The sequence below is a fragment of the Coloeus monedula genome (genome assembly GCF_965178545.1).
Source record: "Coloeus monedula genome assembly, chromosome: 13".
In the NCBI taxonomy this organism is placed as follows: Eukaryota; Metazoa; Chordata; class Aves; order Passeriformes; family Corvidae; genus Coloeus; species Coloeus monedula.
The window spans coordinates 19,624,914-19,652,502 of record NC_138793.1 but is presented as its reverse complement, the minus strand read 5'-3'; the positions used below and the strand labels follow the sequence as shown (position 1 = coordinate 19,652,502).

General features: G+C 65.7%; 2 protein-coding genes across 5 annotated transcripts; one reads left to right on the top strand and one right to left on the bottom strand.

Annotated features, from left to right (window-relative positions):
- The first annotated feature begins 486 nt into the window (after positions 1-486).
- PIEZO1 (piezo type mechanosensitive ion channel component 1 (Er blood group)) lies at positions 487-23,686 on the top strand. Of its 4 annotated transcripts, XM_082290028.1 has the most exons (51): positions 487-657; positions 6,716-6,811; positions 7,774-7,896; positions 8,200-8,242; positions 8,330-8,480; positions 9,281-9,419; positions 10,044-10,257; positions 10,406-10,571; positions 10,786-10,878; positions 10,953-11,025; positions 11,101-11,192; positions 11,269-11,529; positions 11,599-11,710; positions 11,822-12,000; positions 12,074-12,222; positions 12,416-12,595; positions 12,670-12,758; positions 13,235-13,392; positions 13,465-13,641; positions 13,743-13,868; positions 13,949-14,149; positions 14,230-14,434; positions 14,534-14,638; positions 15,171-15,324; positions 15,886-16,129; positions 16,219-16,315; positions 16,404-16,572; positions 16,649-16,738; positions 16,855-16,943; positions 17,137-17,208; positions 17,617-17,714; positions 17,797-17,893; positions 18,157-18,231; positions 18,325-18,497; positions 18,569-18,687; positions 18,772-18,912; positions 18,992-19,250; positions 19,327-19,515; positions 19,717-19,999; positions 20,127-20,229; positions 20,312-20,459; positions 20,549-20,763; positions 20,884-21,042; positions 21,119-21,266; positions 21,367-21,555; positions 21,643-21,735; positions 21,838-22,010; positions 22,088-22,210; positions 22,296-22,375; positions 22,630-22,825; positions 22,912-23,686. In XM_082290028.1, exons 1-51 carry the CDS (start codon positions 594-596, stop codon positions 23,159-23,161), a joined length of 7,422 nt encoding a protein of 2,473 aa, XP_082146154.1. In that variant the 5' UTR covers positions 487-593; the 3' UTR covers positions 23,162-23,686. The 4 variants fall into 4 exon arrangements, with proteins under 4 accessions (XP_082146154.1, XP_082146155.1, XP_082146153.1 ...); XM_082290029.1 differs by lacking the exon at positions 17,137-17,208; XM_082290027.1 differs by having other exon boundaries at positions 10,953-11,192.
- A 179-nt stretch (positions 23,687-23,865) lies between these two features.
- CTU2 (cytosolic thiouridylase subunit 2) lies at positions 23,866-27,535 on the bottom strand. The gene is made up of 15 exons (XM_082290031.1): positions 27,219-27,535; positions 26,834-26,908; positions 26,371-26,449; positions 26,235-26,294; positions 26,089-26,149; positions 25,618-25,727; positions 25,255-25,529; positions 25,044-25,179; positions 24,834-24,965; positions 24,645-24,736; positions 24,478-24,569; positions 24,346-24,397; positions 24,187-24,253; positions 24,053-24,111; positions 23,866-23,975 (listed from the first exon to the last, which is right to left on the bottom strand). The coding sequence occupies exons 1-15, from the start codon at positions 27,296-27,298 to the stop codon at positions 23,927-23,929; spliced, it is 1,419 nt and encodes a 472-aa protein (XP_082146157.1). The 5' UTR covers positions 27,299-27,535; the 3' UTR covers positions 23,866-23,926.
- Between the last annotated feature and the right edge of the window lie 54 nt (positions 27,536-27,589).

Here is a 27,589-nt window from a genome sequence, read left to right as displayed (position 1 = left end):
CACCGAGCTCTGGGAACACGGGACTGTGTGTCCGGCTCAGAGATGTAGGATCATGGACCCAGCTCCAGGAGCACGGGATCATTCCCCAGTGCCAGGGACACACCACCCAGCTCCAGGGCTGCAAGTCAGTGCTCCCCATTCCGTGCAGCAGCTCTCAGCTCTGGTATCAAGAACAAAAATTCGGCAAAAATTAGCTCCGGCTTCTTTATTTCGCTTTTGAACGGAATAAACAGGAAACACTGTCTGGGCCTGCTTATCTTTATTTTCTTTCTTTTTTTTTTTTTTTAAGTGGGTTTTTTTCCCCGACCGCAGAAAGCGGAACCCGGGGAGCTGCGGGGCCCGTGCTGAGCCCGCACAACTCGTGTCAGCAGTGGCGGGCGCGGTGCCGGCGGGCGGTGCTGAGGCCGCGCCGGCCCCGCGGGGGGGGCGGGCGGTGCCGTTTATAAAGCGGCGGGCGCGGGGCGGGGGCAGCGCCTCGGAGCGCCGCGGGACCGGCCAGCGGCACCGGCACCGGCCAGCGGGGCCTGCCCAGCCCCGGCGGGGCGGAACGGCTCGGAGCGGCTCGGGCCGGGCCCCCCCCGTTCCCCGCCGCGATGAACCGGCGGGGGCTCTGCGCGGGGCTCTACTGGCTACTGCTGCCGCTCGCCCTGCTCGCCGGTGAGTGCGGGGCGCGGGGTCCCCCACGCGGGGGCGGCCGGCGCGGAGATCCCCCAAAGGTGACCCGGGTGGGTCCCCCGCCTGTGGAGAGGGTGGCTCGGGGACCGCCCCCCGGGGTTGCCCCGGTGGCTGCTGCCGCTCGCCGGTGGCTGCGGGGCTCCCCCCAGCACGTGGAGCGAGGGGCGCGGGAAGTGCCGTGAAGCCCGGGGCGAGCGGAGCCCTGCAGCCGGGAAGCGGGGCTGGGATCCCCGCGCCGGGAGGAGCCGCCGGTGGCTCCGGGGAAGGTCGGTGCCGGGATCCCCCGCGGGGATCACCCTAAGTTCTCCCCTCTCCACCCGTGACCGAGCCCACTCGCGGGTAGCGCTGCGACTTTCTCCGGGGCGGGAGGGTGTGCGCGTGTCCCCCCCTGTCCCCCGACACCCGGGGGCTGTTTGGGGTGCAGGTGACCCAGTTTGGTCACAGCCGTGTCACCACGCTCGCTCCGCTGTGGTTGCAAGGTGGGGGATGAGGAGGGGGCCGGGGTGGGCGATGCCCGGGGATGGCTGGCACCTCCTTCTGTCCCCGTGCCCGGGTGGATCCCGGCAAGCAGAGTGCCCACCCCAGCTCCTGTGGCTCTGCGGTCCCCATGCTGCCACCAGCCCATTCCCAGCACTGTCGGCCTTTGATGGCAGATGTGCCACCCACCAAGGCAACCGGCTGGCCACCGGCCTGGAAAATCCCCGTGTCCCGGGACGCGCAGGACAAGAATCGGTTCTTTGAAGCCCGGTTGCTCCGCAGCCTCTTCGGGGACGCTGCGTTTGCGTAGACGCAAAGGAAAAACCTCTCTATAAACAGGATTGTTCAAGGGGCTCCTTGTGCCGGGCACGGGCTGGGGCTGTTCGCCACCAACACCGGGCTCGTACCACCCATGCTGGGAGCCCTGGCATGGCTTTCGGAGTAACCCTAGAGTGACTTTTGGGATAGTGTCACCTGGAGAGAGAGGGACATGCGCCCGGCCGAGGGAGGCGCGTCCAGCCGAGCAGCCCCGTTCCCGGCTGTGTTTTGGGGAGCAGGGTTGGGTTTCGGGGTGCTGGCTGTGCCGCTGGCGCACCGGGCAAAGCCTCGCTGGCAGAGGAAGTCGGTGACTCTTGAAAAAGCTGCTTTTCCTTTGGTTTGCTGGGGCAGTGACTCAGAGCATCGCGCAGGATGTGAGGAGGTTAATTATAACCCAGCCCACGAGCGGGGCTGGGAGCCGGGGCTGCGCTCTCCGGACAGGGGCGCAGCGGCCGGGCCGGGCCGCGGGAGCTGCCGGGTGCATCCCATGGGTGCCCGGGGTGACACGTGGCCTCCGGGCGCAGCGTCCCGTGGGGCCCTCGTGCTCCAAATAACGCTGATTTGGCCCCAAATTGTCCCAGGCTCTCTTGGCTCTTCACCCTGTTCCGGCACGGGCTATGCTGGGGACCCCCGGCCCCCCCCCCCCCCCAGCTGGGGACACTGGTGGCCTTGCTGTCCCCTCCCCTGTGAGCTAGTAGGTGGCTTGTTGAAATTTGGGGCCCCACTTGGGCGGGGACTCCGTCCTTCTCCAGCTGATTGGCCACGGGGGTGACTCAGCAGTGCCCAGGGGTCTCGCAGGAGCACCCGGGGGAAACTGAGGCACGGGGGGCTGGGGCTCGTCCCACTGCACCTGGGTGGGAGGAATTGCCCCGGAGCACGACCCGCCTGCGGCCCTTCCTTCCCTGGCAATTTGGCTCTTCCCAAACGTCCGGAGGATGTTTGCTCGCGGCTCCCGGCCAGCTCGGGGCGAGTGGAGCTGCAGGCCCTGGGCCCCACGGCGTGGCTCGGGGCCGGCCCCGCTTCCCACGGCTGGCACAGCACAGACCCCACGGGTGGGTCCCAGCCGTGCCATGGGGCTGTATCCCCACCACGGCTCCGTCCTTCCTGCTGGGGTTCTGGGGTGCTGGAGCCGCTGTGGGGGGCACAGCACATCCCACGCAAGGGGGGACCGACCGGGCACCCCCAGTGCCAGTCGTGGCCACGCTGATCCGTGGTGCTCGGGCAGGAGCGATGGGTGAGGGTGGCACCCCCTCCCTGCGGCTGCGGTGCCCCCCAAACCCCCTGATGTGGGGACACAGCCCCTCCTGCCCGGCCAGGGTGCTGGGGGGGTCTCTGGGGGGCCCGGGTGCTGCAGGGCTGGAGCTCAGCCGTGTGTCAGTGTGGGCTGCAGCAGCTGCCTCCTGTGGTCAGGTGCTTTTTATAAAACCAAGGGAAATAAAATAGAGGAGGAAAAAAAAACTGTATTAAAAAAAAAAAAAAGAAGCAAAGCCACTGCTGTCTCCAAGAGCAATAACTGCTGCTTCCTCCCAGGAGAGGGGGGAGGGGATGGGATGGGATGAGAGGATGGGATGGCATGGAGATGCAGGGCCTGGGTGCCCGTGTCCCCAGGACTGAGCCCCCACAATGCCACCGAGGTGGGGGACACTGTGGGGGCTCCGCAGGGGTGCAGGGGGTCCCCTTTGGGTGAGGACAGCAGGGTTTGGGCATTGCTTGGTGCTGCCATATGGCAGCCACGGGTCATGGCCCTGCTGGGAATATTGGTGGATCTGGGAATGTGCGTCCTCATGTGTCCCAGTGCTGAGCCTGCAGCTCTGGGAGCCCTGTGGCACGGGCTGTGCCATCCTGGTGTGTGCCAGGGAAAGGGCTGTCCCCTGACACTTGTCCCCCGGGCTGCTGCGTTCCCTGCCCCATGGCACGAGCTCCTGCCTGATGCTGGGATTTCCCAGGCTGGCAGCCGTGGCACCCGCTGGCACCCAGCCCAGAGCCCTCCTGGGGCATCTCCTGCGGCATTCCCAGGAGCAGGGAACTGGTGGGATCGGGATTAACTTTCCACAAAAACAGGATATGGTGGGTGAACCGGTGGGGCTGTTCTTTCCTGGAAAGAGGAGCTGGGGCTGGGAATGTGCCGGTGGCCAGCTCTGCTTGCCCAAGGACTTTTTGCTTTGGGACTGATGGGATTTTGGGATAGGGAGCCACACTGATGGGATTTTGGAATGGGGCCTCTGTGTTTATCACCCTGCCTCTGGTTTGCAGCCAGTGGGTGCAGAGTCCTGGGAGCAAAGTGACACCTTGGGGACCCCATCAGGGTCCTGGGGGTTAGCAGCTGGGGCTGGTGAAGTGGGAGGCAGCTTGGCAGAGCTGCCTGGCTCTGGCAGCAGGTAACGGCCCTGTGAGTGAGCAGGGCAGGGAATTAAAGAGCTCTGCTAATTAATCCTGAGCGGCCGCAGTCCCTGCAGAGCAGCGGCTGCACCAGCGCCAGGAGCGGTGTGGATGCGCTGGTGGTGCAGGGCTGGTGTGTGGGACTCCTCCAGCTCCGGGGGGTCTGGGGAGCCCCCTTTCCCCATGCAGTTGGGAATGGATCCGTCCTGGCAGCTGGCTGGGTGTGGAATGGTGCCTGGTTTGTGGGAGGGGGCTATGCCAGACCCCAACCCTGTCCTGCAGCTGCTCTTCCCGGCCCAGTGCACCGGGACAGATCCTGATGCCGACTCCTCCTGGCTGCCTCCACTTCACCAGTGGTGCCCAGTGACCCCAATCCCCTCCCATGGCGAAATTCAATTAAGGCTGGCATGGAGGAACCCCACACATCCCGCCCAGCTCCCCAGAGCTGCAATTTTCCTCCTCCCAGCTCGTTAATGTCGTTAATATTTCCCGTGCCGCCGGTGCCGGCTGTGGTGGCGGTGACCTCCCGGCAGCGTGGGAGCTGCTCTGGCTGCTCCCGGGGTCACAGGGCCGGGCAAGCAGGAATTTGGGGTGCCAATCCAGGATACCTGACTTAGGGGACAAGGTGAGTGCTCCGAGAGAGACACCCCGGGATGTCGTGGGTAAGGGTACTGCTTGCGTGGGGAGGGGGCCGTGGGTGCCACGGCGCTGCACCCACCCACCTGCACACCCAGCCGGCCGCTCGGAGGGCGGGTTTGCTCTCCCCACATGCCAAACTGGTTTTTCTCCCTGTGCCTGCGCTTTCCCGCTGTCAGCACTGCAGGGAACCGGTTCCCTCCGTCTGCAGGACGGAGCACCCACACACCTTGGCACGGCACGCCCCGCTGCAGCCGGGTGGGTTCCCAGCCGGGCTCCGAGGGTGCTCCCGAACCAGGCTGTCACCACCTTCTTTCCCTCCTTTTCTGTCCTGGCTGAAGCCATCGAGCACCTCTGGGAGCTTTCCTGGTGATGCCTGAGGGGTGCAGGGTGAGCCGCCAACCAGAGGGTCCCGGCGGTGCTGGTGGCACCAAGCAATGGGGTCAGCATGTGGGTGCCCCCCCAGTGCCAGCCATGCCTGTGGGTCTCCCCACAATCCCCGTTCTCATCGGAACTCCAGCCGTGCCAGCACGTGCCCTCGGTGCCACCGGCACCCAGGCCGTGGCCGTGGCTGGGCTGAGGGCTCGCGGTGGGGCTGCTTCACCCCAGGGTGGGCAGTGGGGTGGGTGGGTGGGTGCCAAGGGGGGCCTGCCTGGCTCCCACGGAAGCTGGAGCAGCGTCTCGCCCCCGTGCCGGGAAGGCTCCTCTCGGCGCTGGCGGGGACGGACGGGGAATATTTGCTCCATGAGATCATGGTTTGCCCAAACAGCCAGGAACCCTCGGCAGCAGCGGCGTGCGGGAGGTGACGCGGCCCGGGGTCACCGCGGGGAGGTGGCCGCTGGTGACGCTCCTGCTGCCCCCACCGCGGGCTCCCCTGTGCCCCCCGCCCCTGCTCGGGGCCGGGCTGTGCTTCGCAGGCTTGGCGACACGTGGGGACCCCGCTGTGGGGCTGGAGCTGGGTTTAGCCCGGGTGTGGGGCTGTGGGACGTGTCCCGGGGCGTTCCTGGGCGCTCCCTCCACCGCCCCCGTGCCCTGCGAGGGTACCCCGCTGTCCCCGGGGGTTGTGCCGTGTCCTCCCGGCCGCGCTGTCCCTCTCTCCAGGATGTGTTGTCCCACTGAAACCTCGTAAACACAGGAAGGGCCGTGCCGGGCCGCGGTGCTGAGCACGTCCCTGGCGCCCGGCTGGGCCCCCCTCGCCCCCCCAGCCCCACGGGGTCAGGGCTGCCCTCTGACCCCCCTGTCCCACCCCCTTCCAGAGTGGGGTGCCGAGGGGAGCAGCTCCCTGCCCCGGCCGTGCAGAGCCGGTGTCCCCAGCACCGGTTCCCTGTGGCTGCCCCCTTCCTGGGCTGTTCCAGAGGGATCCCCCGATGCTGGTGGGATGTGTCAGCAGAGGGGATGGGGGGATGTCCTGGCACTGCCTGGGGCAGGGCGCAGTGACAAAGCTCAGCTCCCCGTGTCCAGCCAGGCACTGCTCCGGGGGTGTCTCAGTGCTGCTGCCCATCCCCGTGGCCTTGGGGCTGCCCTGTGGGTGCTCCCAGCTCCTCCTGCCGTGCATGTGCCGGTGTCTGTCACTGTGAACGCGGTGACAGGAACGCGGCGTCCCCAGCTGGGGCAGCAGCTGCCCTGCCACATCCCCGCCGTGCTGTCCTTGTCCCCATCCCTGTCCCCGGTGGTGGCAGCTCTGCAGGCTGCTGCCTCGGCCCCACTCCTCCGACGGTTTCGTGCCTCCAAACAAGCTGTAATTTAGATCTAAAAATAAGCGAGGGGGAAGGTGCTGAGCTGGTGGCACGCCCGGAGCATGGCTGGGGACAGGTGCTGTGCCACCCCTGGAGAGGTCACGGGTAGGGGTCCCAGCCTGGCCATGGGGGTCCCTGCAATCCTCAGGGTGGTTTTGCGGGAATGATGTGGAAACGCGGCAGATTTTTCTCGTGGCTCTTCCTCCCCTGTCACCCCACGTGTCTGGGACCTTGGGTGTGTCCCCTCTTCTCTGTGTCACCCATGTGGGTGACCAGGAGTGGCACAGCCTGAGGTGCTCCTGCCTGTGTCCCTCTTTCCGATGGCATTTCTGGGGCGCTTGACCCCCTTGTCCTACCTGGCATCACCCCAGGACCCCAGTCCCACCTGGCATTTCGAGCTGCCTCTCTTTTGGGGATGCCCATGGTGGGGGAATGCAGCTGTGAGCCCTCCCGGTGCCACATCCCTGTCACTAACCCTGTCCCTCTGTCCCCAGCCTGCCTTTTCCGCTACAACGTGCTCTCCCTGGTGTACCTGCTCTTCCTGCTGCTCCTGCCCTGCTTCCCGGGGCCCTGCCCACACTTCACCGCAGGTAAGGGGCTCACCTGGGGCTGCAGGGCTGGGACAGGTGGGGTGGGCAGCAGGGGGGCTGCCACCCCCCTCCCACGGGCACCTTGGCTGCGGTTTCACCCCGGCTGGGCAGCGTGGCTCCGTGTGGAGCCTCTCTCTGTTAATTATAGCCCAGCGGGGCTATTAATAGCCCTCCTGCTCCAGGATGGCCACTTCGGAGCCTTATTAACCACCAGGCTCAGGGCTGGGCTGTGTGGGCACACCACGAGCAGCCCCTCCGCCCTGCCCGGGGCGTCGCGGTGGCCACAGGGGGTCACCCACACCGGGGCAGGTGGGCACGGGGTGCCCGTAGCCCCCCCTGTGCCCAGCTCTGACCCTGCCCCCAGCTCCTGGCACGGCCACAGCTGAAAGCTTTACCCTCTGAATATTTCATGGGCTCGCACAGCCCCGGATCCCCGTGCTGCCGAGAGCTTTTGTGTGGATTTACAGGAAAAAACAAGTGGAGGGAAAGCTGCTGGCCTGGGGCCGCCCCCAGGCCGGCTCGCAGCTGTGGTGGGCTCGCTGCCTACCCCACCCCCTGGCCAGGAAAACGGGCACAGGGCCCGGAGAGCCGGGTGGGATGGGGGCACGGCTGCAGCTGGTGGAAGGGCTGATGGGGTTTGGGGTGGGGAGGATCCCTGGAGCCCTCCCATGGGACAATCCAGCAGGGATGGGGATGCCGACTGCATCCTGGTGTGCTCCCTGACCTGCAGGGCCAGGGAAGTGCCAGCTGGGTGCTGCAGGGACACAGGGAGGGAGGGTGCCCATGGGCCGTGCTGGGTGCACAGTGAGGTGGGCAAAGCCCTGGTGGGATCCTGTCCCTGGGGCAGAGCCTTGGAATCTCTGGGCACAGTGCACCCTTCCCAGCTCTTCCCGAGGGTGCAGGGTCCCTGCTGGGGTTGTGGTGTCCTTGGTGGTGGGTGACAGGTTGCCCGTGTCTCGCAGGTCCCACCAGCCGCATCCTCAAAGCCCTGCTGGGGACCAGCATCCTCTTCCTCCTCGCGCACTTGGTTTTCCAGATATGCCTGCACACGCTGCCCGTGCTGGACCAGCTGCTGGGGCCCAGCTGTGAGTAGGGGGTGCCCATGCCCACCCTCACCCACCCACAGCTCTGCTCCCTGTGCTGCCCTGGGGCTGCACCCTCAAGCTGGGGACGTGTGGGACCCATCCTGCTGGCACTGGGATGGTGCTGAGGCTCTGCAGGGTCCCACCACATGCCATGCCAGGGTGTCTGCTGGGTGCCCACTGCACTGGGCACAGAGCCCATCCTGCAATCCCATGGGTGGGAATGTTCTCCCTGTGGTGGGGGGGGGTGCTCAGAGCCTGCCCACGCAGGGTCTGCCCCGCTCAGTGCCCCCCTTCTCTCCACAGGCAGCTCCTGGGAGGTCCTTGCTCGGCACATTGGGGTCACCAGGTAAGGGCACCCCGGTGTGTGGGGCTGGGGGCTGACAGTGGCTGGGAGGTCACCCCTGAGCCCTCCCCTGCCCCGCTCTCCCCCCAGGCTGGACTTGAGTGACATTCCCAACTCGGTTCGGCTCGTGGCGCCCGACGTTGGCATCCTGCTGGTCTCGTCCGTGTCCTTGTGCCTGTGCCGCCGCCTCGGCCCTGCCACCTACAGACGGAACCCGGAGAGCCTGGAGTCCTCTGAGCAGGTGAGAGCCACCCCCGGTGCCGTGGGGACATCCCACCACCCCCATCCCACTGCATCCGTGCCAGCCTGTCCGTGGCTGGTGCCTGTCCCTTCCCTGGGCACAGCCTGGGACGTGGGGGCTTGGCATGGGGGCATCCCCAGTAGTTGGGGACCCAGTTTAGGGCAGTTTTGGCTAGGATGGAGGGCTCGGTCGTTGTCCCATGGTCTGGGGTGACACAGCCATGGAGGAGTGCCCGTGTTTGCCCCAGCATTGCCGCAGGGACCCCGGCAAACAGCCGGGACAGTGGGGTGGGCAGTTATGGGGTGCTGGCCCCCAGCTCGAGCTCGCTGCTGCTGGGCTGGGTGCTGTGCTGTGCTGTGCCATGCCAGCCCCGCCTGGCAGTGCCAGCAGGTCACGAGGACGCCGTGCTCATGGCAGGGGGGTCACCAGGCAGACACAGCCCCGGTGGCACCCCCAGCCCCGCTTCGGGGCTCCCCCCTGCCCAGGCTGCCGCGCCTGGCTGCGGCTGTGCTGGGCTGTAACCGGAGCAGCGGCTGGCGCGGATGCCTTTGCCGTGAGCCCGGGGAGGCAGCCTGGAAAAAAGCTCCGTGCTGGGAACCCGCATCCCAGTGCCAAGAAAAACAGCCGCCCTTTGGAGGCGCTTTCCAGGCAGCTGATGAGATAAACACGGCCAGGTGCCGGGCACTGTGCCTGCCTGGCCGGCCACCCCTGCCCTCCCCAGAGTGGGGAAACTGAGGCACGGCCAGGAGCTGTCCGGGATCGGGTCATGGAGCTCACACCAGCCTGGTTTTCCCTGACAGAGGGAAGAGAAGGATGTGGGGCGTCACCGGCGCGCGGCCAGCAGGGACACGCCGCTGAGCAGCCGGCTCTGGGACAAGGCTCACTGGCTGCTCTGGGAGGCTGGGAAGGGCCTGGCCATCCTGCTGCTGGCCTTGGCAGGTGGGCACGGGGTGTGGGGGGCACGGGGTGAGCTGGGGGGGCTTGGAGGGCGTGCTGCTGGGGGGATGCTTGGTCCGGGGGGAGAGCTTGGTCCAAAGTGGGGACTCTCAATCCATGGGGGTTGTGGTGCTCAGTCTGAGGAGAGGGATGCTTGGTCCATGGGGGGAGGATGGAACATCCAAGGGGAAAAGCTCGGTGTATGGAGGGAGGGATGCTTGGTCTAGAGGGGAAAACAGTCTAGGGAGAGGGGATGCTTGGTGTTAGGGGGGAGAATGCAATCCAAGGGAGAAATCTCAATCCAGGGGGAGAGCTGCTCGCTCCGAGGGACAGATGCTTGATCCATGGAGGAAGAGATGCTTGCTCTGGGGGGGAGGGGATGCTCAGTCCAAGGAGGGAGGATGCTCGTTCCAAGCAGGAGCGATGCTTGGTCTGAGGAGGATGGATTTAGAGTCCAAGAGGCAGGAGGTGCTTGGTCCAAGGCGGAAAACGTGGTCCAAGGGGAAGGGACGCTTGCTCTGAGGAGGGATGCTGGGTCCAGCGGGGTGCTCTCAGTCCAGCGGGATGCTGCTCAGTCCAGGGGCTGCCGGGCCGTGCACTGACCGCCTGCGGGGCGCTGCTCCCCAGGGATCACCCTGCCCTCCGCCTCCTCCAGCGTCTACTTCCTGCTCTTCGTGGGGCTGTGCACATGGTGGGCCTGTCACCTCCCCGCCAGCTGCCAGGCCTTCAACGTCCTCTGCATCCTCGTCAGCATCTACAGCGCCGCCCACCTCCTGTGCCTCTATGCCTACCAGACCCCCTTCGTCCAGGGGGTCTTCCCACCCCCCACCATCTGGGCACGGTGGGTCCGTGGGGAGGGAGCTGTGCCCAGGGTCCCCGTGATGTTGAGCTGCCCCATCCCACCCCGGGGAGGGCGGCCAGAGCATCCCTCCACTGTCGGCTCTGTGGTCCTGGCTGGGGGGTTAATGTCACCTCCTCTGTCCCCACAGGGTGTTCGGCTTCAAGGACATCATCCTGTACCACAACTGCTCCCAGCCCAACACCCTGGAACTCAACACCAGCTACCCCTGGCCTGTCTACGCCAACCCCGGCATCCTGCTCCTGCTCTACTACACCGTGGCCACCCTGGTGAAGCTGCACTGGCTGGGTGCCAAGGTGAGGGGCTGCAGGGCTGAGCTGGACACTGATGGTGACAACGGTGACCATGGTGCCTGGCGTGCGTGGCCGCGACTGCCCCGGCCCTGGCGCAGGGGGACGCGGGGGGCAGCGGGGTGCCCGCAGTGTGGGGTGCCTTGGCAGGGGCCTGGGGCACGATCCTGCTCCCTGATGGTGGCAGTGGGTGCCCTGAGCTGGCTCCTGCCCCTCGCAGAGAGCCGTGGCACCGGCACAGCCGTGCTCAAGGGTCCTGGTGGAGCTGGAGAGTTGGCCCAAGGACACTGACCGCGTGGTTGAGGACACCAAGGTAGGTTTGGGGGGGGCTGTGCAGGGAGTGGGATGGGGTTGCCAGGGTGGGCTCTGAGCCCTCTCTGCCCCCAGCCCATGCTGTCCCCCAACACTGAGAAGCCGAGCGGCAGCACTGAGAACTGCACCGTGCACGTCCTGAGCGCACGTAAGCCTGACCCCAGCCCCTCCCCAAACCCTGCCCGCAGCCTGGGGTGCCTCACACGCCCCCTCCCCATGCCAGGCAGGAGCCGTCGGGTGGAGTGGCTGCCCCTGCGCACGCTGGGCCACGTCCTCATGAAGCAGAGCTACGTGTCTGCCCTCATCGCCATGATGGTAAAGAGCTGGGAGGGGACACGGACACGGGGAGGGGGCTCCTCCTGGGCCGAGCCCTCATCCTCGCTGCCCACAGGTGTGGAGCATCACCTACCACAGCTGGCTGACCTTCGTGCTGCTGCTGTGGTCGTGCCTGATCTGGATGGTGCGGAGCCGCCGGCACTTTGCCATGCTCTGCTCGCCCTTCCTGGTGCTCTACGCCATCACCCTGTGCAGCCTGCAGTACGTCTGGGCCATGGACCTGTCCCCCGAGCTGCCCACCCGCATCAGCTTCATGAGGCTGCGGCCGCTGGGGCTGGTGCATCCCAGGTACCCCTGCCTGGCCCTGGGGGCGAAGGTGAGTGTGGTGCTGTCCCAGCCCTGTGTCCCAGCCTTGGCTGGCCCTGCTCACCGCCTGTCCCCACAGCTCCTGCTCACCCTCACCTTCTGGATGCTGCTGCGGCAGTTCGTTAAGGAGAAGGTGCTAACGAGGAGGGCCCCGGCCACGCCGCTCCTGGAGGTGTCCGTCACGGATACAGGTGAGGGCTCCTGGTGTCACCCACACTGTGCCAGGCTGAGCACCCCACAGCTGGGGGGGGTGGATCCTGGTGCCCCCTGCCCGGCTCCTGCAGCCCCTGTGTGCCCCACAGACACCAGCCAGATGCGGGATGTGCTGAAGAACCTGGGGCAGGTGGTGAGGAATTTCTTTGCCAAGTTCTGGATCTGCGTCTGCGCCGGGATGTTCATCGTGGTGACCTTCACCGGCCGCCTCGTCGTCTACAAGATCGTCTACATGCTCCTCTTCCTCCTCTGCCTCATCCTGTTCCAGGTAGGGGGGCTGGGGACCCCTGGGGACCTGTGCCATCCCCAGGGTGGCCCTGCTGATGTCCCTGTCCCTGCAGGTGTACTACAGCCTGTGGCGCAAGGTGCTCAAGGGCTTCTGGTGGCTGGTGGTGGCCTACACCATGCTGGTGCTCATTGCCAACTACACCTACCAGTTTGAGGACTTCCCCATGTACTGGAGGAACCTGACGGGCCTCACAGATAACCAGTGAGTGTCCCCGACCCACCGTGGGGTGGCATCAGCCCTGTGGTGGCACCAGGGCAGGGCCAAGGGATGGGTTGCACATGGGGAAACTGAGGCACGGAGCAGCTTGGGGTTGAGCCCCGGCATGGGGGCTCGGTGCCCGTTTGGGGTGGGATGGATGAGGCCCCGTGCTGACCCTTGTGTCCCCCCCATCCAGGCTGAGCGACCTGGGCCTGGAGCAGTTCAGCGTCTCCAAGCTCTTCTCCAGCATCCTCATCCCGGGTTTCTTCCTCCTGGCCTGCATCCTCCAGCTCCACTACTTCCACCAGCCCTTCATGCTCATCACCGACCTGGAGCACGTCCGTGCCCCCTCTGTGGCCCCCTGCCGCATCCCCAGGTAGCACCCAGTGCTGGGTGAGCCCCCCTGCACCCCGAGCCCCCCATCCCCGCTCTGAGCCCTCCTTCCCACAGGTCCGAGGAGCTGCACGGGAGCCGCCTGCTGCGGGATGCGGCCGCTGCTGAGAGTGCCCAGGCCGGAGACTCTGACACCGAGTCCCTGGGTACAGGGCTGGGATGGGGGACGGGCTGGGATGGGGTGTCCTCCGAGCCAGGAGGGACCTAGCAGGGGTAGGGGGATGGATTTGGGTTGATATCCAAGTGTGGGTGGGCATGGAGATGGATTGGGGCACCCTCCAAGCCTGGAAGAGACTTGCAGGGTATGAATTGGGATGTCCTTCAAGTCTGGGAGGGTATGAGGATGGATTGGGATGTCCTCTGAGCCAGGAAGGGGCTGGGAGGGCATGGGGGTGGATTGGGGTGTCCTGTTAGCCAGCGTGGTGCAAGGATTTATTGGGGTCTCCTTGAAGTCTGGAAGAATACAGGGATGGACCGCGATGCCCTCTGAGCCAGGAAGAAGCTGGAGGTTGCAGGGATGGATTGGGTTGTTCTCCAGGTGCGGGAGGTTGTGGGAATGGGTTGGGGTGTCCTCAGAGCCAGGGAGGCTGCGGGGGTGTCCATGAGGGTCCGTGTCCAACAGACTCCAACAAATGGGGGCTGGTGCTGGAGCGCCTGATCGTGCTGGGCCGGACCTTCTCGGACACGGTGACGCGCGGGGAGGTCTTCGTGAGGCGCCTGCTGGAGCTGCACGTCCTCAAGATGGTGGCTGTCTACACCGTCTGGGTGGCCCTGGAGGAGGTACCCTGGGGGGCTGCGGGGTTGGGGGGCTCAGCCGGGCCCCCCCGAGGTGCTGACAGGGCCTGTGTCCAGGTGTCGCTGATGAACTTCTTGCTGGTGCTGCTGTGGGCCTTGGCCATGCCCTACTGCCGCTTCCGCCGCATGGCCTCGTGCCTCTCCACTGTCTGGACCTGCATCATCATCGTCTGCAAGATGCTCTACCAGCTCGAGATCGTGGACCCCCGCCAGTACTCCAGCAACTGCACCCAGGTGTGCCCGGCAGGGCCGGTTCTGGGGGGGCTCCCTGGCTGGAGAGGGGCTCTGGGGGGGCCGAGGGGCACTGACCCATCCGCTGGTGCTCCCCTCTGCAGCCCCTACCCAACGACACCAACCTGACCCCAGAGGAGCTGGGCAACTCCACGCTGTACCGCGGCCCCGTGGACCCTGCCAACTGGTTCGGCATCCGGAAGGGCTTCCCCAACCTGGGGTACATCCAGGTGGGGCACGGGGACATTGTGGGGACCACCTGGGGGGATTCTTGGCTTGGCTTGGTCCTGAGCACCCCCTGTTCCCCCAGAACCACCTGCAGGTGCTGCTGCTGCTGGTGTTCGAGGCCGTGGTGTACCGGCGCCAGCAGTACCACCGCAAGCAGCACCAGCTGGTGGCCCCCGTCACCGAGACCATCTTCGAGGACATCTCCCGTGAGCACCTCGACCTCGGCCTCGTCAGCTGCGCCAAATACTTCATCAACTACTTCTACTACAAGTTCGGCTTGGAGGTGGGAGCACAGACGCTGCAGGGGGGTCCCAGCACTCGCAGCGCCCCGGTGCTGAGCCCTGCACCCCCCTGCACCCCCAGATCTGCTTCCTGATGATGGTGAACGTGATCGGGCAGCGCATGAACTTCGTGGTGATCCTGCACGGCTGCTGGCTCGTGGTGATGCTGACGCGGCGGCGGCGCGCGGCCATCGCCCGCCTCTGGCCCAAATTCTGCCTCTTCCTCGTCATCATCCTCCTCTACCAGTACCTGCTGTGCGTGGGGATGCCGCCCGCCCTCTGCCTGGGTAAGGGGCACGGGGGCCTTCCTGGGGGGCACCATTGGCCTGCCCTGGGAAGGGGCTGGAGCAGGGAGGTGGCACTGATTGTGCCCCCCTGCCCTCCAGACTATCCGTGGCGCTGGAGCCACACCATTCCCCTCAACTCGGCGCTTGTCAAGTGGCTCTACCTGCCCGACTTCTTTGAGGCTCCCAAATCCACCAACCTCATCAGTGAGTAGCCCCCTGCCCATGTGGTGCCCTGTGCCCCTACTCCAGCCCCACTCCAGTTCTCCCCTACTTCAGTTCCTGGGATCCCCCTGCTCCAAGAGTGCCCCAGCCCTCAGTTGCCCCCTGTCCGAGGGGTGCCCTGTCACCCTACTCCAGCCCCTGTCCCCATCAGTGGGGTCCCATCCTGCCTCCAGCAGGGGGAAGGACAGGCAGGAGGGGTGGAGGAGCTTTAGGAGCCCCACCCCATTGGAGGTGGAGCCTAAATCACACACACCCAGTTGGAGGAGGAGTCACGGCAAACCCCACCTCTTTGTGGGGGAGCTTGATTGTTTCCCACCTTCTTTTGGAAAAAGAAGGGGCCTGGAGACATCTCCACCCAAGGAGGGTGGTTAAAGAGGAGGAGGTGGGGCTGGGAACGCCACACCTGCCTGGAGGGAATGAATGAGCTCCCCATCCTGGCATCCTTGGGGAAGGGTTTGGGGGGTACCGGCATCGAGGGGAGCCCCGTGGCCAGGGCTGAGCCGTGTTCCCACAGACGACTTCGTGCTGCTGCTCTGCGCCGCCCAGCAGTGGCGCGTGTTCGAGGCCGAGCGCTCCGAGCCGTGGCTGCAGGAGGCCGGGGACAACTCCGACCGGCTCGACCGGGAGCGGGACCGCCACAACCCCACCCCCAACTTCATCTACTGCAAGTGGGTGTCCCCGGCACAGCACCCTGACCCGTGGGCTGGGGCCACGGGAATGGCATCCCCTGTGGGCAGTGAATGGGGCGGTCACCTGGGATGGGATCCCTGGGGGTATGGACAGGATGGGACCCAGCTGGGATGAGATTCCTTGGGGTATGGATAAGATGGTTCCCCCCCAGGGATGGGACCCTGTGGGGTGGGGACAAGATGAGATCCCATCCTTAGATGGCAAATCCTGGGATGGGACCCCTTGGGGTATGGATAAGATGGGACCTTCAGGCAGTGGGACTCGCTGGGCTGGGATCCTCTACGATGGGATTGGGACTCCTTTGGGCCAGGGGTCCCATTGGACAGGACCCCCCGATGGCTGGAGCAGGAACACTCCCAGGCTCTTCTGGAAGGAGATGAGGTGGTCCAGGACACCCCTGGTGATGGTGCTGGACCCTCAGAGGCGTTGGGACCCCACAGACCGGACGCAGCCCTTTGTCCCCCACAATAGGGCTGGTGGGGGGACTGGGACTGCACTGGGAGGGCACCAGGCCCCTGCTCTGAGCAGCCCATCCGCAGGTCCTACCTGGACATGGCGAAGGTGGTGGTGTTCCGCCACCTCTTCTGGTTCGTCCTCGTGGTGGTTTTCATCACCGGCGCCAACCGCATCAGCCTCTTTGGCCTGGGCTACCTGCTGGCCTGCTTCTACCTGCTGCTCTCGGGCACCGCCACGCTGCGCAAGCCGGCCCGCGCCCGCCTCGTGCTCTGGGACTGCCTCATCCTTTACAACATCACCGTCATCATCTCCAAAAACATGCTGTCGGTGCGTTGTGATCCATGTGCTTCTGCTCAGGTCGCCCTGGGCATCCCCTGGGCTGGTGACAGAGCCGTGTGTGCCCTCTCTGCCCGCAGCTCCTGTCCTGCGTCTTCGTGCAGCAGATGCAGAACAACTTCTGCTGGGTGATCCAGCTCTTCAGCCTCGTCTGCACCGTCAAGGGCTACTACAACTGTGAGTTGCTGGTCTGGGGGTGATCTGGGGGGCTTGGGGGGTGCAGGTTTGGGCTGCTGCCTGACCCGCCTGCACCTCTGCCTGCCAGCCAAGGCGATGGCCAAGGACCACGACTGCACGCTACCCGTGGAGGAGGCCGGCATCATCTGGGACAGCATCTGCTTCTTCTTCCTCCTGCTCCAGCGCCGCATCTTCCTCAGCTCCTACTACTTGCATGTCATGTGGGACCTCCAAGCCTCTGCCCTGCAGCCTTCCAGGTGCGATTGGGGTCCTGGAGGGGTCCCCATGGGTGCCAGGGGGCCCCCCTGACCCTCCACTGTCCCTGTCCCCCAGGGGTGTGGCTCTGTTCAAGGCCAGCATCATGAAGAGCCTGCGCTCGCACCGGCGAGCCGAGAGGAAGTCGCTGGACCAGCTGAAGCGGCAGTGAGTGGGTTTTGGGGGGCACTGGGACCCTTCTCCGTGCACCTTGGTGCACTCCCGTGTATGGAGTGCCCCTGGGGCTCTGGGGGAGCGGGCTCCGCAGCATCCTCTGCCCGCAGGATGGAGCGGATCCGCACCAAGCAGCAGAAGTACCACCAGGAGCGGCTGCCCCGCAGCGCCGGCCCGGGGCAGGACGGGGCCAGAGCAGGTGAGAGCCGGGGGGTCCCTCCCGTGTCCCCACCCCCTCTCCAGCACACGGGTGTGCCTGTGGCCCATCGCCGACGCCCATCCTGGTGGAGCCCCGTGGAGCAGTGAGGTGACCCCTCCCCGCCCCGAGTCCCCCCCAGCCGGGCTGGGTGCCCCGGGTGTGGCCGTCCTCAGCCCTGTCTGCCGTCCCACAGCTCCCGGTGGCCCTGCGGACCCGTCCCGGCTGAGGGAGCGGTGGTGGCGGCCATGGTTAGACCACGCCGCAGGTACAGCCCTGGCACGGGGCCGTAACGGGGCACAGCCCCTCGGAGAGGTCCCCCCGCCGGGACTGCTAACACCCATGGGAGCTGTAGGTGACACCCTGCATGTCCCCTGTCCCCAGGCTCGGCCGCAGGGCACTAACCACGGCTCCTCTGCTCCCTAGCACTAACGGGGTGTTGGACTGGGGGTGCCAGGCTGGGGTTGGGGTCGCTGACGTCGGTTGCCTCTGAACGCTGGCGCCGGAGGGACCCCGCTTTGGGGACGTGGCAGTTGAGTCGTTGGCTTTGATGTCCCCGTGGGTGTCCTCGGTGCCAGGCAGAGCCCTGGGAGATGGCAGCGGGGCCAGCCTGGGGTGTGACACCCCTGCCATGGCCCTGGCTGTGCCGTGATGCCCTGTGCCCCCACCCCGGCAGTGCTGCATTCCGGGGAATACTTCCTCTTCGAGTCGGACAGCGAGGAGGAGGAGGAGGTGCAGGAGGAGCCACGGCCGGAGAGGCTGAGCGCCTTCCAGGTGAGCAGGGCTGGGGGACTGCAGAGCAGCTGTGGGGGCTGGCAGTGTCCCCAGGGTGCTGATGGCCACTGTCCCCCTCCAGCTCGCCTACCAGGCCTGGGTGACCAACGCCAGGACGGTGCTGCGGCAGCAGGAGCAGCCCGAGCAGCCAGAGCCACCCAGCCCCGAGAGCACTGCAGGTGGGTGTGACACCCCAAAATAGGGCTGGGGGGGGTCAGGAGGGGACACAGCCCTGCCTGGTGCCCACTGTGTGCCCTGGCAGGGCGCTCCCAGCGTGTGTGGGGGCTCTCTGGTGGCTACAATGGGGTTGGGCATGAGCTGTGCAGCTTCTTTGGTGCCCACGCTGGTTTTTAAGGTGGATGTGGGGGGACAGGAGATGGGGTGGTGCATGGGAGAGCCCCAGAAATGATGTTCACCCTTCCCTGTGGTCTGACCCTTGCAGGGGATGGTGCAGGGAGAGAGGTGGAGGCTCCCGAGGGGGCTGAAGGCCAGGAGGAAGAGAACACAGAAAGTTCTGGTAGGTGGGCAGCAGGACTGCAGCTCGGGGGGATGCTGGGGGGGTCTGAGTGGGCACCGAGTGACCCCCCCACCCCTCTTTTTGCCCTGGCAGAGCGGAGCAATGTCTTGCAGCGGGCGCTGAACACGCTGAGGTTCCTGTGGCTGCTGTGCCAGGCCCTGGTGGACGGGCTGACCCAGTGGCTGGATGCCTGCACCCGGGAGCACACGGACATGTCCCGCATCCTGCTCCTCGAGAGATGCGTCCTGGCGCAGCGGCTGGCCAGGGTGAGCCCGGGGGGGCACTGGGGCATGGGGGTTGGCACCCCACAGAGGCACTGACACCCTGCCTGCTGCAGGGAGAGGAGATAAACCACGAGTTCCCAGATGAGCTCTACGTGCTGCCGCCGGAGGAGTTCCCGCAGGAGCCGAGCCTGCCCGGCGCCTTGGCTGCAGATTCCCAAAGCGGCGCTTCCAGGCAGGTGCATAGATACCCCGTTGGCAGTGCCACAGGCAGGGCGGGCGGGCACGGGGCTCACCCCTGTCCCTGTGTCATCCCCAGCGGGAGCCCAAGAGCCGCCCCTGCCGACAGCCAGGAGCTGGTGACAAACCTGGGCTCCCAGGAGGACGTGGCTGATGCCCAGGGGTTCCTGGCCGTGCCCCAGCAGCGCAGGCGGACTGCCAGTGAGCTCCTCATGAGCAGGTGGGGACAGCGGGGCGTGGAGACAGCGGGACGGGGATGGGGAGTGGCAGGGGGCTCACGCCGGCCCTGCATCCCACAGGAGGATGTACGTCTCCGAGCTGGAGGAGTCGGAGCGGTTCTACCAATCCCACAACCGGTTCCTGAAGCTGCTGCTGGCCGGGTACCGCTGTGTGACTGCCCACTCCGAGCTGCTCTGCTACTTCATCATCATCCTCAACCACATGGTCACTGCCTCCATCCTCTCCCTCTTCCTGCCCATCCTTGTCTTCCTCTGGGCCATGCTTTCCATCCCCCGGCCCACCAAGCGCTTCTGGATGACCGCCATCGTCTTCACCGAGGTGGGCAGGGGGTGGCCAGTGAAGGGACGATGCCACCCAGCCCCCACTGCCACCCGCTGACCCAGCATCCCCACAGGTGATGGTGGTGGTGAAGTACCTCTTCCAGTTCGGGTTCTTCCCCTGGAATGGCTACATCACCCTGCTGCGCAACGAGGGCAAGCCCTTCTTCCCACCACGCATCCTGGGCTTGGAGAAGACTGGCCGCTACAACAAGTACGACCTCCTGCAGCTCCTGGCCCTCTTCTTCCATCGCTCCCTGCTGCTGGTGAGCCCTGGGCCGTGGGTGGGCGTTTGGGGGGAGCTGCAGCTGCTCCTGGGGGGCTCTGGGGAGAGCCCAGTGAGCGCTGGGTGGCTCTGCCATGGCTTCCCACCAGTGCTGGTTGGGAGGGAGTTGATGCTGCGGGATGGGGGAGTGAGGTGTGTGGGGCTGGGGGGCAGCAGGACCCGTGACCGTGTCCCTCTGCAGTCCTATGGGCTGTGGGACCATGAGAAGACGACGGAGGAGAAGCGGGCGGACAGCAGTGAAGGGGAGGAGAAGGAGGAGGCAGCCGTGTCCCCGCCGTTGGTGCTGGTTGAGGAATGGCCAGAGGCTCCGGCCCAGCGGGAAGTGCTGGGAGCAGCCACGGAGCCGGAGCTGGAGCCAGAGCCGGAGGGCAAGTCCGTGGAGCAGAGAGAGGGGACCAAGACCACACGGCTCCGCTTCAGGAGAAGTCAGGGAAGAAAAACACCAGAGGTGGTTCCAGGGGAAGGTGAGCACCACTTCCCAGCCCTCACACCCTGGTGAGGAGCAAGGCTGGCACCCCCAGCGTGCCGGGGTCAGGCAGGGTGTGGCCCTGCAGGGCCCGGGCTGTCACCCACGCTGTGCCTCACTTCAAGGGGTTGAGAAGAAAGAAGAGGTGGAGGAAGCAGCAGAAGAGAGCCACGCTCAGAGGAAGCTAAAGGCGTTTGGCTTGCGGGTCAAGGGCTTCTTCCTCACCATGTGAGTCGTGGCGGTGCTGGTTGGGGTGGGGGCTGTGGGGTGCAGTCCCAGTCACCTGTCCCTGTGTCCCCTGTCCCCGCAGGGCACGGAACATGTACCGGCCGGTGCGCAGGTTCTTCCAGGACATCCTGAACACGCAGAACCACGCGGCCACCGACGTCTACGCCTACATGTTCATGGCTGACGTGGTCGACTTCATCATCATCATCTTCGGCTTCTGGGCCTTTGGGGTGAGCAGGGAGTCCCACAGGGCCCTGGCTGTCCTGCCCCCACCACAGGGGTGAGGCTAGGCCACGTGCTGACCTCTGCTGCACCCCAGAGATACACGGCGGCCGCTGACATCACCTCCTCGCTGTCGGAAAACCAAGTGCCGCAGGCTTTCCTGCTCATGGTGCTCTTCCAGTTCACCACCATGATCATCGACCGCGCGCTCTACCTCCGCAAGACCGTGCTGGGCAAGCTCATCTTCCAGGTCATCCTGGTCTTCGGCATCCACATCTGGATGTTCTTCATCCTGCCGGCTGTCACCCAAAGGTACATCCCAAAGAACTCCCCGCCGTGGCACTGCGTGGTCCTTGCGTGGCACCTTGGTGTCCCCGAGCCCATGTGGTGGCCCAGGCTCCTGGCTGAGGGGGTGACACGTCCTTCCCTCAGGTTGTTCAGCCTCAACTCAGTGGCCCAGCTGTGGTACTTTGTGAAGTGCATCTACTTTGGACTGTCGGCCTACCAGATCCGCTGTGGCTACCCCACCCGCATCCTGGGCAACTTCCTCACCAAGAAATACAACCACCTCAACCTCTTCCTCTTCCAGGGGTACGGCACAGGGTTGCAGGGACCTCTGGGCACCCCGAGGGTGCCGTACCAGTGCCCTGTCCCCGTGTCCCCCCAGGTTCCGCCTCGTGCCCTTCCTGGTGGAGCTGCGGGCCGTCATGGACTGGGTGTGGACGGACACCACACTGTCCCTCTCCAACTGGATGTGTGTGGAGGACATCTACGCCAACATCTTCATCATCAAGTGCAGCCGGGAGACGGAGAAGGTACAGCCCCTGTGCCAGGAAGGGTCCCCCACTAAGCCCCTTATTTCTTGGGGTCCCCCTGAGCCCACCCTACACTGTGTGCTGTCTCCCCCCACCCCAGAAATACCCCCAGCCCAAGGGGCAGAAGAAGAAGAAGGTGGTGAAGTATGGCATGGGCGGCCTCATCATCCTCTTCCTCGTGGGCATCATCTGGTTCCCGCTGCTCTTCATGTCCCTGGTGCGCTCCGTGGTGGGCATTGTCAACCACCCCATTGATGTCACTGTCACCCTCAAGCTGGGGGGGTACGAGGTGAGGATGTGGGATGGGTGTTGGGGTGCCCAGCTGGGACACCAGCGTGGCCTGCCTGGCTGATGTCCCCCTGTTCCTGTCCCCCAGCCCCTGTTCACTACAAGCTCCCAGCAACAATCCATCCAGCCCTTCACCTCCCAGGACTACGAAGACCTCACCAAAGAGTTTGAGAGGGAGCCGGTAAATCCCCTCCCCACCCCAAAAAATCCCTGCTGGCTGCCCTGGGCGGGGGCTGGCAGAGCCCCCAGGGTGGGGGCTGAGCCCTGTCCCCCCCGGTGGCAGCTGGCCATGCAGTTCATCACCCTCTACGGCGAGGAGGACATCGTGACCGCCCGCGTCGAGGGCAGCTCGGGTTCTCTGTGGAGCATCAGCCCCCCCAGCCGCGAGCAGATGCAGCAGGAGCTGCAGAACAGCTCCTCTGACATCACCCTGCACTTCACCTGGACCTTCCAGAGGTACCTCTGGCACGGCCAGGGAGGGGCCAGCCCTGCCTGCGCCCCCCCTGCCCACACTGAGCCTCTCCTGCCCGCAGGGACCTGAGCAAGGGGGGCACGGTGGAGAATGCCTACGGCAAACTCACCAGAGACCTGGAGCCCGGCGCGCCCCAGCGCCTGGAGCTGGCCCAGCTGCTGGGTGGCACCAGGGACGACCCCGTGTGAGTGTCCCTTGGGGGGGGGGGGGACTGGACCCCTGTGCTCAGTGGGATGGTGCAACCCCCTCCTCACCCCCCTTTCTTGCAGGGAATTGCCCAAACTCTTCCCCAAATACATCCGGGCGCCCAGTGGCCTCGAAGCCGAACCTGTCAAGCAGCTGCTGCCAAGTAGGTCCCAACGTGTGCCCCCACCCCAGAAAATCAGCACTGGGTGCCACTTCTCTGAAGACAGGGATGACATGAGTCCCTGTGTGCTTCTCCCTAAAAAAATCAGTGCTGGGAGCACACCAGTAGCCTGATGGTGCCACCCCACTGCAGACAGTGAGGACGTGAGTCCCACTGTGTCACTCCCCCCCCAAAAAAATCATCCTTGAGAGCACAGCAGCCACTGTGCTGTGCCCTGATGCTGTCACCCTCTCCAGATGACAAGGACAGCTACCTGGACGTGGAGGTGCAGCTGAAACGGGAGCGCAGGGGCTCTGGCCAGGATGACAACTTTGTGGAGTGGTGGGTGCTGAGGCTGAAGGACGCCCCACCCCGCGATGGCAACATCCTCCCCCTGATCATCTTCAACGACAAAGTCAGCCCCCCCAGCCTGGGCTTCCTGGCTGGCTACGGGTGTGTGGAGGGTGCCAGGGTGGGGGCGGATCCGGAGGGAATTGAGAGTGGGATCCAGGAATGCAGGATCTGCCTCTCCCTTGCAGGATCATGGGGCTTTACGTGTCCATCGTGCTGGTGATCGGCAAGTTCGTGCGGGGCTTCTTCAGCGAGATCTCGCACTCCATCATGTTCGAGGAGCTGCCCTGCGTGGATCGCATCCTGAAGCTGTGCCACGACATCTTCCTGGTGCGGGAGACGGGCGAGCTGGAGCTGGAGGAGGAGCTCTACGCCAAGCTCATCTTCCTCTACCGCTCGCCCGAGACCATGATCAAGTGGACACGGGAGAAGGAATAAGGGGAAGGGGTTCCAGCCCCCCCCTGACAGGGACATCACCGCCAATGCCTTAAGCAGCCCCCCCTGGCTGGGGCCGCATCCCGGCCCGGGAGGCAGTGGGGTGTGGGGTTCTGGGCGCTCCCTTGGAGGGAGGATGTTTTTCTGGATGTTTCTCTTCCGTTGCTTTGAAGCCGTCCGACCTGCACAGACCACGTTGTGCCTTCCCGGGGCGGGGGACAGGAGGTGGCCCCCCCCCACCCACTGGGCAGCTCTGGCTGCCAGGTGGGGATGGGGGAGTCAGGAGCCAGCCCGTGCCCCCTCCCTGCTGGCCCCAGCCCTGCTCCAGAACCAGGTTGAACTCAAAAGCAATAGCTCCCACCCCCAGCTCCAGGATGGGGGTCCTGGGTTGTGGCCCCCCACGTTTGGGGGTGCCTGGCAGCCCCAGTTGGACTTTAGACACTTGTGACTTTGGGTTTGTTTTTTTTTTTTTTTTATTAATTCAAATGGTTTATTTATACAGATATCGAATAAAACAAACTTGAGCCCTCCTGGGCTGGCAGGCAGCTGAGGCAGGGAGCAGGGGCGACCAGGGACCTGCACCCCAGCCCCCAATAAAGGGGGGGTGGGGGCTGTCCCCGCCCTTGCCTGTGACAGAAATGGGGTATAAAAGCAGCTGCCTGGGTGTCCCGAGTCCTCACCAACCTCTGGGGGACCCCTGAGGGCTGGCACCTGCCCCAGCAGTGCCACAGCAGGATGGGGGTGTGTCCCCCGCTGTCCCCAACCCCTTCAGCTTTTGCTGGACTCTTGCTTCTCCTGGTTCTGCTCCATCTCTGCTCTGCAAGGGATGGACACTATGGATGGACACGGCCTGGGAGGCTGAGCAGGTGGGGAGGGGACCCCCACTCCCAGTACCTGCGGATCCTGCGCTGGCCCTCGGCGCGCACGTAGGCTGGCAGTGTGGCAAGGGGACCCTGCAAGAGCGGGGCCGTGAGCCTGGGGACCCCCAATCCCCCCCAGACCCGCCCCCCTGTACCCCAAAACCTCACCAGCTCCTTGAAGGTGAGGCGGCAGCTGTAGCACAGCAGGGGGATGTAGGCAGCTTTGCTCTCAGCCCTGGGGACAGGGACAAGGACAGGGACGCTCAGTGCTGCCGCTGTGGTGGCGTGGGTGTGGAATTCTGGAGTTCCCCCTGCCCACATGCTCACCCTTCTCCTGGTTTCTCCAAGATCAGCGTGGGCTCCAGAGCCAACTCCTCCTCTGCGAGAGCCAGGGGGTCACTGAGGGGTGCACGGCTGCTCCCCAAATCCCCCGAGCCCCTCACTGTCCCCCCCACTTACCCCCATCAGTGTCCAGGCCGCAGAGGCAGAGGAGGCATCGCTGGGACTCACTGCTGGCCTTGGCCGGCTCTGGGCTCAGCTTCTCCCCCGTCCTGCAGCCACAACGGGGAGTGTGGGTGCACCCCCATCCCCCCCAGCCCCAGTACCCCCACAGGGACCCCCCGTACCGGTACACGGTGCTGATGGTAGAGGGGAACTCCTCCTGCAGCCCCAGCAGGAAGCGCTCGACCAGCTGATGGATGCTGGGCTTCTCCCGGCGCTGTGGGAACCAACAGGGAGGGCAGAGCTGGGCTGGGCAGTCCTGTCCCCACCATGGGGACGCAGAGCTTGGGCTCCCCACCACGGGACCCCCCTACCTTGGTGAAGAGGGGTGGCACGCTGACGGTGGGGACGCTGAAGAAGCGGTTGTAGAAGGCGATCTCCTTGGCCGTGTAGTCCCGCATGGGTCTCACCACCATCACGTCGCCGTGGCGCTGGTCCGTGAAGCCCTGTGGGTGCAGGGCTGCCAGGGGACTGTGCCACCACCAAGCCACACCCCCACGGCATCGTGTCACCCCTAAGCTCACCGTGTCGACGGCGAGGAAGGCGCCGCGCCCCAGGGACAGGTTGGTGAGGAGCTTGATGGCCACACGCGTGAGGCTCTCGCCCATCATCACCTTGGCGTAGCCCCTGTCCCGGGCCGTCTGCACGATCAGGTGGGTCCTGGGGATGAGGTGACAGCAGATCAGAGCCACCACGCCCAGCTGGCGCTGGCCCCAGGCAGGGTCAGTCCCTCACCGCAGCATCTGCAGCAGCTCCTCCCGCGCCGTTGCCGTCGCCGCGGCCTCGAAGCCGCGGAGCAGCTCCTGGGTCCGGGCAGTGTCCGGCAGGTGGGGGGTGGCCGGGGATCCTGCTGGCGTGTCCTGGGTGCTGTGGCCAGGCAAAGAAGTGCCACTGTCCCCGTCCTGCCGCTGCTGCTGGATGAAGCTGTCCACAGCCTCCTTGTAGGAAGGGCCGGACGGGCCGGAGCGCTCCAGCCCCGGCTGTAAGATGGACGGGGGCAGCTGCAGTGCCTGCAGGGCAGAGATGAATACAGGGGGAAGTTGGGGTGTCCAGGTGAGTCCCCCTGCCTCAGCACCTGTCCTCGTGTCACCCCACTACCTCCTCCAGGTGGATCACGTAGTAGGGGAAGCCGGTGGCCTGCAGCAGGGTCTCCATCTGGGCCAGGGTCTGCTCCCGCTGCTCCGGGCTCTGCATGCGCACGGCTCCCTCTGGAAGGCAGGGGGGCAGTGCCAGGGCTACTGTCACATTCCCAGCCCCATTCCTGGGGCCAGGGGGACAGCACGGGGTGCCATGGCCTTGCTGGACTGGGTGGCAGCACCCTGGCCCTGGCACAGTGCAGGGGACACTGTGGTGGGAGCGGGTAATGGGGCAGGGACTGGGGCAGGGAACAGGCAATGCAGCTGGGAACTGGCAGCAGGACAGGGAACAGGCAGTGGGGCAGGGAATGGACTGGGAATGGGGAGTTGGACATGGAGCAGGGAATGGACTGGGAATGGGCAGTTGGGCACGGAGCAGGGAATGGACTGGGAATGGGCAGTTGGACACAAAGCAGCAGCGGGGTTCCCTCACCCTCAACATAGACGAGGCCGGGGACGAAGCGGAGCCTCTTGGCCGCCTCCCGGCTGAGCCCCTGGCAGAGGAGTGGGGTGAGGTGTGGGGTGAGAGGGGTGGCTGAGCCATGCACCCCCCGAATCCCCCCAAGCCCCGAATCTCACCTCCTGCACTTGCCGGACCATGGCACTGGAGGCCGGGCCCCCTGACACTGCCAGCAGCACCTGTGGGGACAGCGGGGACGGTCACCAACCCTGGTGCCACCCCCGGGTCCCCTGTCCCGGTGCCCCCTCCCGGTACCTTCTCTCCCGGGAAGATGACGCGGTTCTTGCCCAGCATGGCTCGGAACTTGTGCACGAAGTACTCACGGAAGCAACCGCTGGGGGACACGGGGACATGTGGACCCCTGAGCTGCGGTCTGTTCCAGCACCCCCAGACCCCACATCCCCAGGCCCCAAAGTCCTCTTGATGTCCCCGAGACCACTGTCCCAGAGCTCCAAAGATCCCCAGACATTACTGTCCCCCCTCCCCTATGTCCTCGACACCCAGCGTCCCCAAACCTTGAAGTCCCACAGATCCAATGTCCCCAGCCTCAACATCCCAATGTCCCAATCAACGACCCCCAGACCAAACGTCCCCGATCCCTGATGTCCCCAAGACCCAAAGTTCCCAAGCCCCCATGTTCTGGAGCCTCAAAGACCCCAATTTCTGATGTCCCCAAGTCCCAATGTCCCCATCCCACCGTCCCTGCCCCGTCTCTCACCGGCAGAAGGGGTCCCCGACGCGGATGACGAGGGCGGCCGTGCCCTGCCCGCACTTCATGCACGTTCGGGGGTGGCTGCGGGGACACGGCCGGTCACCGGCAACACCGGGACGGTCCCTGTCCCCGGGCAGCACCGGGGATACCCGCGATGTTACCGGGGGAAGCAGCGAGAGATATCGGGGGATACCGGGATCGGAGGTGACACGGGGAAATACTGGAGGGACACCGGGAACAGCAGCGGGGGGAGACCGGGGCGGTACCGGGGAGTGCTGACGGGCGCATTGGGGATGTACCGGAGGCAGCACGGGGGGGGATGCCCGGGGGAATACCGGGGGGTAGCGGGAGCGGCCCCGGGTGTCCATTCTGAGGCCGACCGGACTCCCACCTGTCTCCCGGTGCGCGGCGGCGCCGCGGTGGTTCCGTGTCCGCCCCGCACCCGCCACCGTCCCCCGCCGCATCGCACATGGCGGCCCCGCTGCGTCCCGCTCGGCTCGGGCCCCGCTCGGCCTCGTTCGGCTCCCCTCGGCTACGCTCGGCCCTGTTCGGCTCCGCTGGGCCTGAACTCGGCTCCTCCCGGGTGTCCCGGCGGGTCCCGCTGTGTCCCGGTGCGCTCTCCTCGGCTCCGCTCGGCCCTGTTCGGCTCCGCTCGGCTCGAATTCGGCTCCTCTCGGGTGTCCCGGCGGGTCCCGCTGTGTCCCGGTGCGCTCCCGTCGCTCAGTGATGACGCGGCGGCGCCGCTCGATGACGTCGCGCCCG